General features: G+C 38.0%; 1 protein-coding gene across 1 annotated transcript; it reads right to left on the bottom strand.

Moving 5' to 3' along the window:
• Positions 1 to 1,831: 1,831 nt before the first annotated feature.
• slc1a2a (solute carrier family 1 member 2a) lies at positions 1,832 to 8,922 on the bottom strand. Its single transcript, XM_010771879.1, has 10 exons — positions 8,793 to 8,922; positions 7,425 to 7,577; positions 6,493 to 6,743; positions 6,289 to 6,397; positions 5,880 to 6,006; positions 5,499 to 5,732; positions 4,620 to 4,814; positions 4,100 to 4,234; positions 3,032 to 3,239; positions 1,832 to 1,983 (listed from the first exon to the last, which is right to left on the bottom strand). The coding sequence occupies exons 1-10, from the start codon at positions 8,920 to 8,922 to the stop codon at positions 1,912 to 1,914; spliced, it is 1,614 nt and encodes a 537-aa protein (XP_010770181.1). The 3' UTR covers positions 1,832 to 1,911.
• Positions 8,923 to 11,881: the final 2,959 nt, after the last annotated feature.

Genomic DNA, 11,881 nt, shown 5'->3' with positions numbered 1-11,881 from the left:
ATTATCTGATTGAAGAGGAGGACAATATTGGGCTTCCTTCCCCTAAAACATTCAGAGATCAGTCGTTTATTTTGAAAACAGATAAATTGAATGCATTGTTTCTAAATAAATAACTCTAAACTTATAACCTATAGGGACCACTAGTGGCTCATAAAATGAAAATTAACATTGTACTTACATTGTTTTAAATAATATTGTTAAAGTCTTTATAGAAACGTTTAGCATAGCAAAAACAATTCTGATGCTTGACATGAAATGTCAAATCCTACACATTTGATTTATACACTTTATCTAAAGATGATATATAAAGTGCAAGGAGGCACTTTAAACATGAATATAAGCTGTCGCTTATCTGAAAAGGGAAATAAATAACCTATTTTAACTTTGAACAGAGTTTCTACACGGAGTCAAACTCAAAAACATATTCAGCCAACATCCAATGACCTTGTTGTTACGGCTTCAGATTTCTGCGAGTGTTGGAGGCAGAATTTAGTGTGCATTGCTAAACAGACATGACCACAGCTAAATAACTCTGTGTATACGCAAGCGTGTTATTTATATATAAATCTGCACTTTTTATCATAATGTGCGAAATCTCACTGATACCTTGTGAGGAAATCCAGCATGTAAGGTGGAAAAACTTTACTTCTTCTATTGAAATGGGTGTCCCAATATTCTAAAGAAATTAACAGTAATAAATGTTATTCATTGTTAGTCATCACACTGACTGCACTCTGCAGTTGACATCGTCAAGGCAAGGTTGTCATATAGCAAAGAAATAAACAGTTTGAAATAAAACACAGAGCAATGCACTGGCCTGCCGAGAGTTTGAGACACCCCCCTACCCCCCCTTTTACTCTTGTTGACCCTCCGACTTCCTTTCCTTCAGAATCTTCCCCTTGCTCTCAGAAACACGCACAAACACAGAGATTCCAGTACACAGGCATACTTATTGACTAAAAACAGAAACACAGTGCGTCACCCATAAAGAACATATATACAAAAGGAATAAATAAATAACTGTGAGGGCACCCTTCACATACATTTCTATTTCTGCTTTACAGCTCTCTGCAACACATCCTGTGCTGTCTGTTGCCACAGTTAGAGGTCAAACGCTCTGCTCTTATGCTTTAAGTCCTAAGCTTTGCTTCTTAGGCTTGGCCATGTGTGTGACATCAAGGAGTAATCCCATAAGTCAAAGAGTCATAGGTAGCACAGTGTTGAACCATTACTTAACTTATAATGACAGAAGCACTGTTTCATTCTGTTCATGTTCTATTTTCATGAACACAGTTCCCATTATTTTGAACCTTTAGTTCAGATTTGGATATTTCACGAGAAAACAAAATACACAAACATGTTGATGTTGACAACGATTCAGTAAGGAAGTCTGTCAGACTCTGATATGCTGATCTGGTACATTTGTTCTGAGTCAATAACACCAACCTTTGTATTTTCTCTTAAGTGGTCCTTGTATCAAAGGTAACAAGGCCATCATCCACGTTTCATCACTCCGCCCTTAAAGCTAAAAAGAAAATGCTTCAAAACAAAAGAAAAAATTGATTTTGCACAAGGTTGAAGAATTATTTCGTTGACAGAACAGGAGGATTGCAGCAGCACCAAGTAATGTGTTGTCAACCGAAGGATTTATTCTTATATACAAAGTGAATGAAACGAAATGCACCAGTTCCTTACAGTTTGTGTATAATACAAGTTGCTGAGTCTTCTGTAGTTTGCTCAGTAGCTACCCTGATGGGTAACTGAAAGGAAGAGACTGGCCGACTGTTACTGTCACTTGTGGTACAGTTGACTCTGCTAACTTTTCCCCCCTTCTTTTCTACGTAATTTTTTTTTTTGGTTCATTTTTAAAGCTGGAACTCAGGGTAAGGCGTGGCAGCATCTGGATCTGCTTTACTCGCATTTCCATGGTCCTTCCTCAACAAGAGAGAACCCTCCAGTCCTGCCATTTTTGCCCATGCCGACCTGTAAGCAATTATTGAGAAAATCTAACTTTATGGCCAAGGCACTGTTATTTACACCGTCAATGGTTGGGAGCAGAGAAGCCATGCGTCATTACATTCAGGCCCTTTTACATGACATGAATTTACAGGCCATCGACCTTAGGGTATAATAATTGAGTGAATCCCCAACATTGAAATACATGCGATGAAGCAGTGATGCTGTTTACATGTCAATGTGGTAACAAGATGATATTAAAACAAGGATAGTTCCCAGAGTTGGCCATGTATTTTATGGATTCTCCGCCCAACCGAATTACAATAATCAAAGAGCAACTTCAGCAACTTCAGCAACTTTAGCATCAGCATGCGAAAGTTGCATTGCACAAACAATGAAATAGCAACAAAATTGAGTGAAATACTCTTTAAAATATCTTTGATAAGCATGGCATGAACGAGTGCATCACTTTGGGTGAAACATGGTGAAACAGCAGTCTTTATGTATACCACTGGCTACAAAAAGTATTTGAAAAAAAAAGCCAATGATTGAAAATTGTAATTTGGTCAGGGCTGCCAGAAATACATGTCCAATTATGTAGACCAAAATAAATAAATAAATAACAACAGTTTCTTAATGAAATCAGAACATACCACAACAAAATGCAAGTGAAATATAATTGTGTACAAGACAACACATTAGGAATGGTTGATGCTTACTGTCATTTGGGTTTCATGAGAATAAGACTGAGTTTTTGGAAATTATAAAAAACAAAAGTGTAGTATACAAAAGAACAAACTTTGCTTTTGTTGAACCTGGTACCACAAAAACTGCTTTTTCATACAAGTAACAGGTGAAGAGCTAAATATGGAAATATTTATTTAGCTCTTCACCCCAATCAAAAAAACATTTTCGTCAAAGAAAATGTAACATGTACTATTTACATAGACACCGACACACTGATGTATAAAAAAAGAAACACACACACAGAAAGGAAAATAAAGGGTAACACACACACAGAGCAGGGGAGGTTTCTCTACATACAAGTCTCTATGTCCGTTAACGTGAAATGTACCTTGCAGTCGTCTATCAAGACTGAGTTGCGGTGTGTGTATACATTCTGGTTGGTGTTATTTTCAATGAAGGATTGTGTCTTTGACATCTCAAATTCTTCCATCCGGGCCTGTTGATCGTAAAGGTCAAGCTCGTGCTTGGAAAGGTGGTACACGATGCCCGCTCCATAGGAGTCCCCAACCACATTGACTGAGGTACGGAAACGATCCCTGCATGAAGAGAAGGTGTGTTTAAAGTGTGAATGATAAATGAAAGAAAAAGCTAAATGGAGCGAGTCTTCTTTTTGTTTTAATTTAAATGTTTTAGTTATGTTGTTATTTAGGCTTCTGAATCATCACAGAAAAGTAAGCATGTTTTTTTAAAACAACAACATAAAAATAAATGTTAGATGCCGGCAAAATGTGCTCAATACCGTCACACTATCAAAAACCTAAATAGTTCATTTACATCCAAGCATCTGTATTGACTGTGGTGGTTAAGCTCTATGCTTTATACATTGTGTGTGTGTGTGTGTGTGTGTGTGTGTGTGTGTGTGTGTGTGTGTGTGTGTGTGTGTGTGTGTGTGTATACATGGGATGTCCTAGAATGAAATTCCTAGAACATATGCTGATAACATATGTACTGTACGTCGAACAAAGTGAAAGGATGTTAATAGCTTAAGAAAATAAGGTGTTGAGGTGATTTTACATCCTTAAGATGGCAAAGCATCCAAAAGCAAGTTGGTACCAAACAGCCAGGCAAGCATGATACAAGTGAGTGTTTATGCTTAGTGACAAATGGACTGTTGGGGATATATGATTCAATGAGGTAGCTAGAGTTGTGCTTTGAAGCTGTCATGTATAACCGTTGTTATTTAGCCCCGAGTGAATGATACCTTTCTTATTTTCAATGTAGTTGTAGTTTTTTGGGGGTAAAGAAGTAAATTGTCCAAACATTATACTATACTTGTATGAAGTATGGGAAGTTACCATTATTCTCTTTATCTTTTTCAAGCCTTAATGTAAGAAACACCTGTATGGTATTGGAATGTTTTTTATAATGATAGTGTTTGTGTTCATGGTGAACTCACAGCAGCCAGTCGACAGCAACCAGGAGGCTGATGTCCTGAGTGGGCAGCCCCACCGCTGTGAGGATCAGAAGCATGGTCACAAGTCCAGCGCTGGGGATACTGGCCGCTCCCACACTGGCCAGGGTGGCTGTCATACTAATTAGGAAGCAAATCCAACTCTCAGCAAGTAGGACAAACCACAAGCTCTGAAGCATCAACATACCTCTGCCACTTTAAACATGCCGATTCTGTATTTCTAAAAAGAATACTTTGACAACAAATTATAGTTTTGAAATAATCAATTAAACTAGAAAGAGTCTAAACCATGGACAAGAAAATGTGGATAAAATGATGTGAAAATAACAAAATAAATCAAATGACTGTGTTTGAAAACAGTTGGATGTTCACATGTTTCACACGCATTTATAAAGAATTATTTTTGCTACATCAGATTTAAGGGAGTGAAGAATGTGGATAATGTGTTTCCAAATGTTGCCTTGCTAATGTGCTGTGTTATCTATATTTGTGGTCGCATGTTCACCTGACAGTCACAATCTGGCCCCAGTCGAGGTGAATCCCATTCATCTGAGCGATGAAGATGGCAGCCACAGCCTCATAAAGCGCTGTGCCGTCCATGTTGATGGTGGCACCCACTGGGAGCACAAAGCGAGTTACTCTCTTGTCGATGCCCAGGTTCTCCTCTAAGCATCGGAACGTGACAGGCAAGGTTCCAGCACTGCGGAAAATAAAACATAAAGAAATGCTTTGTTGTGATCGTCATCAACATCATATAGTGTCGTTCAGTTTGCAAACTTTGCACCCAATTTGGCTCTAAAACGTGCAGAGATTGTCTTATTCACACTTTCATGTTGCAATAGTGTTAAATTGCATAGTTCCTTCATACGTATACTGAAATAAATCAACTGGTTATTTGATCATTGAACAAAATAGACAAATTTAGGTCAAAACGTTGATGAATTACAAAGAAATAAGTTATAATAGTTTGAATTAACTTTGAGTGGAATCCCATAGAGAAAACTGCAGTTGGGACTCAGCAGTTGTTTTGTATGTTTTTGTCTGATAATTATCAAGTGTTTCTGGCAGATGGAGGAGCAGTGAGCAGCACAGACATTGAGAGAACTGAGCTCACCTCAGGAGGCGAAGGAGTGTGTCATAAATAAAACATTAAGTTATCTCACATTGAGGCAAAGTGAGAAACCGTTGCTGGCAAGACTACTTATTATCATTTGAAATAAAGGTTACTTTTGTTATTTACCATATGGCCTTGGAGGAGAAAAGGTGAATCTGAGTATTTAGAAAAATCATACAGCGCACTAAAGAACACACCTGAACTACACACTCTGAGCTCACCAGGGTCAGAAAGTCTGAATCCTAGAGTTAAGAAATGAAGACATCTTACCTGGATGCTGTTCCAAGTGCCGTGACCCAAGCTTGGAATATTCCCATGAAAAACGTCCAGGGGTTCTCTCTTACTATCACAAAATATATCAGCGGGAGGAAGATGCCTCCATGGATAATGAGCCCGACTATCACGGTTACCATGTACATCCCCAACTGCCTAGCAACCACCTCCAAATCCGCAATGGAGATGATCTTTCCACAGATGAGGCAGGCAATACCAAAAGGGGAGTACCTGAAGATAGACACAGGATTAATCTGATCAGATTATATTTTATCAGGAATATTTTTGTTTTGGTATATAGTGAAATTTAGGTTATTCAATATACATTAATGTATGTTTTATGTAAGCAAAAACAAGTTAAATAGTTTGACAATTTACCACATAATGGCACCAACAAGCCTCATCACAATCTCATTCAGGACGTTGAAAAAGTCCAACATCAACTTGGCCCTTTCTCCCATTTTTCCCATAATAACTCCAAATGCGACAAAGAATCCGATCAAACCTGTAAAAAAAAGATAATATTGAATTAGTCTTGGATCATGGTGTCTTTCAGAAAATAAATAGCCAAGAATGAGGGTTAACCACTCTTCGAATAGCCATATGTTAATGTAAATTGCTTTGTTTTCAATAAAACAAAAATATTAGGGAAAAAAAGAAAAATTATGTTTTATCCGCCAAGGAGGTTTTGTTTTTAGCTCTGAAGGATGAAGGATGTTAACAAACTTTAACAAATACTTTTTATTTCCAGTCCTGCAGTGGGCGGTTCTTTAGACTTTTAACCTACCCAAGACATTCATCCCACTCTTGAACTGAAGCGTCCTTTTAACTGTGAACTGTGGAGGTGCTTTTGTTCTGTTAGTGGGCACTGGCACTTTAGTGATTACCGTTTGGATCTGGACAAGAAGCAAAGAAAGAACACACACTTGGAGGAACTGACATATGAATCATACAATGTATGTTGGGCAACTTATTTTTGTGAGACTCCTACCTGCTGAAAGCAGGCCTGCACCAAGTTTTCTGGGAAAAGGTTTCGGATGAGATCAAAGAAAGCGTCCACGCTGGACACATCGCCGTTCTTCTTTCCCTGTCCGAGGCCAGCCCTCATCTTGGGGTTACCTGGGTGGATGACCAGCACCAGGATCACTCCCAGGACCGCAGCGATCACAGTGGTCGACATGTAGTACACCATGGCTCTGGTGCCTAGGCGACCGCTGGATTTAGCGTCCAAACCAGCAAGTCCTGTAGGAAATAATATAAGTTACTTATCTTAAAAAATATATATATATATATATATAATATCTTGAACAGATAGTTAAAAAGCGAGATTTTGTTAAAGTAAATATATTTAAATGATATGCATTTCTATATAGCAGATCTAACCTCTTCTCTTGGTCTGTTTTTTTTGTAATAAAATCTCATTTAGACATCACAGTTTTCATTGATTAGCTCCACGGACCGGTTGCAGAATTTAAAAAGTGAAGCCTCAACACATTAGTCTACACTCATTTCGAGGAGTGTTGTGATTGCTCTGTTTATTAGGAAATATTCTCCAAATCTATTGGAAATAACAAATTCTGACCCGACTCCGTATAAGCGGTTGACAATACATGGATAGGTGTTGCACATGTGAGTCCTATATTCCAATTATATATGCTTTAATCTGCATGAATGCGTATTTTAGTGGACATGTTGCCCTCAAGAGCATAGTCAAGAGAATTTAAATACATTTATATAAACTGTATATCAAAAAAATATGTAGTCCTTGGTTGGTGTCTGGCGTCCTTAGCACATCACCTGCCTACTCTCCTGTCTCTCCTGTTGCAACTGAACTCTCAACAAGTCGGACCGTGGGACCTCATTTCAGGACAGTTGTCATCTCATTGAGCAGAAAATTTGCAGCAGCTACTGTACCTCACCCACCTGTGACCAGACTGGAGACAACAAGAGGCAAAATAAGCATCTTCAGCATTCTCATTAGGATCTCTCCAGGGAAGGCGATGATCATAATGACATCAGGGGGGAGAGGCGATATGTGCCGCAGCAGCATTCCAGAAATGGAGCCCAGAAACACACCTGAGCCGGCGGGAAAACACACATCAAACACAAAGCAAGCTGACTGTGAGTCATGAGATACTAACTGTGAACACGGAAGGATTTTATCAACATTGGTGTGATAAATACAACACCTTTTGCTCTTTGGAGTTTTAAAGCAACACTACAACCTGTCATCTAAGGGACACAGATGCATGGTGTTACCTACAGTAGATACTGTGATCATTTGTGTTTATACTGTAATACAACTTTTAACCTTATAAGGTCACTTGGGTTTTAACATTAACAGTGAAAATATAACTGATCAAAGTGTTTTCCCTTTTACTTCTGTTAAAGAAGAAATGCTGTAAAACAATGAAAATAACACCTTTTCTCTGTACAATTATCTGGTATTCCGGCCACATTAGTTTAAACCCCGAGAGAAAATGTTATCAAAGTTCCCAAAAAACTGCTATCGAAGTGTCATTTTATTCCTCGTGTTTCCTGGTAAAAGACTGGGTTTGGAAAGGAATTGTTGGAGATATTGATTGCTATTTAAAGTTGAAAATAGCACTTATTGTGTGTGGTGCTCTAAACATAGAGAGAGACAGACATGCAAGAGCCAAGCAATGATCCAAAGCCTGCAGACGCTGATACATCCCATTGGTATGGCGTACTGGCGCTTCACTGGAAGCAAGAATACGCCCACGAGTTCGGAATGAGTCATTCCAATTTTTTGGGGGAATTTCAAGAATACCTACTAAATCACTGTTTTGCCATGTTGGGCAAGATACTGCACATTTTTCTACATACATATGTGATGCAGAAAACCCAGTCTCCTTTGGTTCCATGAGAACTTTAAACAACTATTCATTGCACTTATTTAAACATAAAGAAAGATACTGTGATCCATTTATATTAAAAAGTATTTGGTAAAGTGTATGGCCTCATGCAGGGAACAAAAAGTGACTCAGTGGTTAGTAATATTTCCTCTAAGCAAGGGAAAGACTGGGGCCTTCCTGAGAGTAGTTTGTATGTCTTCCATGTGCGTTTCTGGGTAGATTGCCACTGAGGCTCCATGTGTCCACTTTCCAAAGACCAGGTAAGGCTTAATGCCCACTTGTTAAATGTGTTAGTTTGTTTTAGTGCAGTGATGGTCTAACAACCCATCCAGAATGTACATCTTGTCTTATCTAACACATGTTGGGAAAGGCTCCATAGGAGTGTTGGTGTAAATAGCTGACCAGATATACGTACCAAGGATTGTGAGAGTGAGAACCATGTTCTTCATGATTTTATCACACATAGAGCCACATATACTGTCAGGAGTCTCGACGATGGGCTCCATGTGGCTTTCGCCCATCCTGACCTCCACTTGCTTCTGCATTTTGTTGGCACTGAAAGGAAGAAAAGTGGGTATCAATAAGTGAAAGAATAACAGCAAACCCACTGTATTGGTGATTCCAAACTAATGAGAAAATAAAATCATATTTAGTTTTGAGAGCATTATGTCAAAGAGCTCTCAGAAAAGGAGCAAAAGTTCATTCCCAATATCGCATGCAAGCTTACTATTTCAAAAACGTGTTCAATTGTGTCATTAGGTAAGTAATGATGGCTCTTGGACACATGGTTCAATTCCATTAATATCTGCATCCTATGCATTGTAAATGCATGCAACGTTCTAAAAGGTTTGCAGATGGTCTCTCATAATTAGTAACCGACATTCCCGGACAATTAACACAGAATCAATAAATAGCCTGTTTTCATCTGCATAATAAACTAATTATTACAGTTTTACTCAATTTGAATAAACAGAACACCAGCTGTTACTCATATCCTCCCCATTGCTTCTGTTGCTTCTGCTGGCTGTCTGTGCATATTTATTTATGGTAATTTTAGGTATTCTGATTTATTATTTTTAGTAATTCAATTTTTGATACACGTATGTTTTTGTGTAATGTGGTCCTTGATTTTGTTTTATGCTTTCTGTGAGTTAATTTCAGAGAATGATCCAACCAAATCTTCAATCCAGCTCTTTATCTCACTGCTTTATCATCTCAATGAACCACCAAGTATCTCAGGTTTGTTGTGGTGTGCGGTAAAGCCTCTTTGACTTAAAGATCAGCTTTCCCCTGTGCAGCTTTTAAATCCCCTGTAAAGCACAGACGTGCACAGTTACGTAACTGCGAATGCTCGTGTCATTTGGATTATTTCGACCTTCATGACTTTAACACCTGGATTGTTAATGCTGGAAGCAACCACAACAACAAAATATGCCTACGTTTCTGTGGGCAAAGGAGTTGTATTAAGTGAACTGTCCCTCAACATAAGGACTTCTCTTCAGGACAATACATAGTAGAGTTAGGCAACAAAGCCTTAATTACTGTATAGGCAGTGTGGAAACAAAATGTACCTCGAAGATTCAATAACACATTAGATAATTCAATATTTGAATTTACCAAGCATAATAGGGAATATGGAACATTCTGTCTAAATGTGAGGACAAAACAACAGCCAAGTCAATCACGCCTGTCTGATACACTGTGCTCTAGCATTAATGAGACTTAAGCCTTTTAAAGAGGATAAAATTAGCACCTCCAGCACACAAGTGATTGGGTTATGCAACAGAAAAGGGGCTTCCCAGGAAAAGTCAAGGTGTCACCACCACCCACCTGACCAATGTTATGCAGGAGATTACACATTTAAATACCAAACTTCAGTGTATCAGTTAGTTACTTGTCCTAAATCCTTTGACAAGTCTTATAAAAGTAAATTGATTTGCAATTTTAGTCAGTCACACTTTACAAAAGAAACAAATTATATTAGAATCATATATATTTTCCAATGCTGGAAATGTGATGCTATTACCATTACAAGTCACACAAAATAAACTACCATGGTTAAGAGGCTAAATTCAAAAGGTCAAAGGGCAGCAAACGACCAAGTACATGTACTGTTTATTAACAGCAATGACAAATCATTAAGTCAAACATCATACTTCCACCATTGGAATACTAACAGAGGAATTATATAGATATCAAAGTTATGGAAGTTTACCATTATAGCAATGACTTCTTGACAGAAGGCCACGGATATTATTGCATCATTTTAACCTGAACAGGAGCCGCAGAACATTATTTTGATGACACCTCTTCAATGCCAATGTTCAATGATTATTCACATAGAACTACCACATCACAATGTGCTACTAATGATGCTTACCAGTTGTTTTGTATGTTGTTCTGGGTTGAAATTGTATTTGTGGAGAGCTACTACACAGCCATCCGCTTCGGGAAAGAAATTAACGAAGTCATGATTCATGCATCAGTAAATCCAGTCAGAACTTCCAAAAAGTTATTTATCCCTCCAGAAAGGGCTGTTCGCTACTTCAATTAAAATCTGCAGATTATGTTTTTCCTCAGCGTTGAAGGTATATCCACTGGATGCCTGCTCATTCAGTCTCCGGGAGGTACGTAAAGGTAAACTGAATATCCCAGGAGTCTCGCAGACACAAAGGGTGGAGTCAACCAGCTAAGATTAGCCAGGAGATGAAAATCCCTGCTGCTGACTTTTGCCTGGTTTATTTGTTTACTTTTCTTCCAGCAAAAGTAAATTACTTTGTTTTGGTCATCCAAATAGTCTCATTCGGTTCTGATTGAGTATAAAAAAGTTGTTTCTTTGACTGGTCTTACTTCCCCAACACCACATTCATTCTGGGATATTCTAAACAACATTTTTTAATAGATGTCAATATATGTTGCGTGTAGTTTACCCACCTTGGCTTAACATATACTGTTTTTTTTATGATAACCTTTTTGGTCAGATGTGATTTACCGGATTTGGATCAATTTCAGGGAACATGTAACAGCTGATCACACGAGTGCTGTTTATCTGATAACTGAAAATGTATTGCGTGCAGTCCATAAATGCAATGGTCTTTAAAAGATGATTAAGATTCTTACAAACTAAGCAATATATTTGTTATGTTTTCATGATTCATTAGTATGTGAGACAGTGAAGAGAAATATTGTAGGGTTGATGTCAGGTGCTCAATTAATTTCAAGAACGAACTTCACAGTAAACAATAACTTCCGAATTAAGCAAAAGGCTTCAATGGGAACCCATTTAGCAGAATAAAAGTTGATAATGAGAGCAAAACAGAAGAACTGATTGCAGCTGTTTCCTCAATACATTTTTTAGTATTTAATTAGACATCAATTATGGCCTATGTTTGGGTAAATCTGTATATTTTCTACCATTTTTAATGGAGTTCTTTAGCGTGCTTGAGGCAGTCTGTCCCTGAGCTTACACCAACATCAAACCACTTGGGATGACTTGTTCATTTC

Source organism: Notothenia coriiceps, unplaced genomic scaffold (genome assembly GCF_000735185.1).
Source record: "Notothenia coriiceps isolate Sejong01 unplaced genomic scaffold, NC01 NC01_scaffold00000339, whole genome shotgun sequence".
Lineage (NCBI taxonomy): Eukaryota > Metazoa > Chordata > Actinopteri > Perciformes > Nototheniidae > Notothenia > Notothenia coriiceps.
The sequence above is the reverse complement of the archived record's forward strand: the minus strand, read 5'-3'. Positions and strand labels throughout refer to the sequence as shown.

Bases quoted from the DNA above. Each gene is read 5' to 3' on its own strand.
- slc1a2a (XM_010771879.1), bottom strand. From the start codon at position 8,922: ATGCAGAAGCAAGTGGAGGTCAGGATGGGCGAAAGCCACATGGAGCCC. The intron at 6,398-6,492 runs GTAGGAGTCTCA...CTTCTTGTCCAG, and splicing joins TGCAGGCCTGCTTTCAGCAG to ATCCAAACGGTAATCACTAA. The intron at 4,235-4,619 runs GTGAACATGCGA...CTTCCTAATTAG, and splicing joins GGCCAGATTGTGACTGTCAG to TATGACAGCCACCCTGGCCA.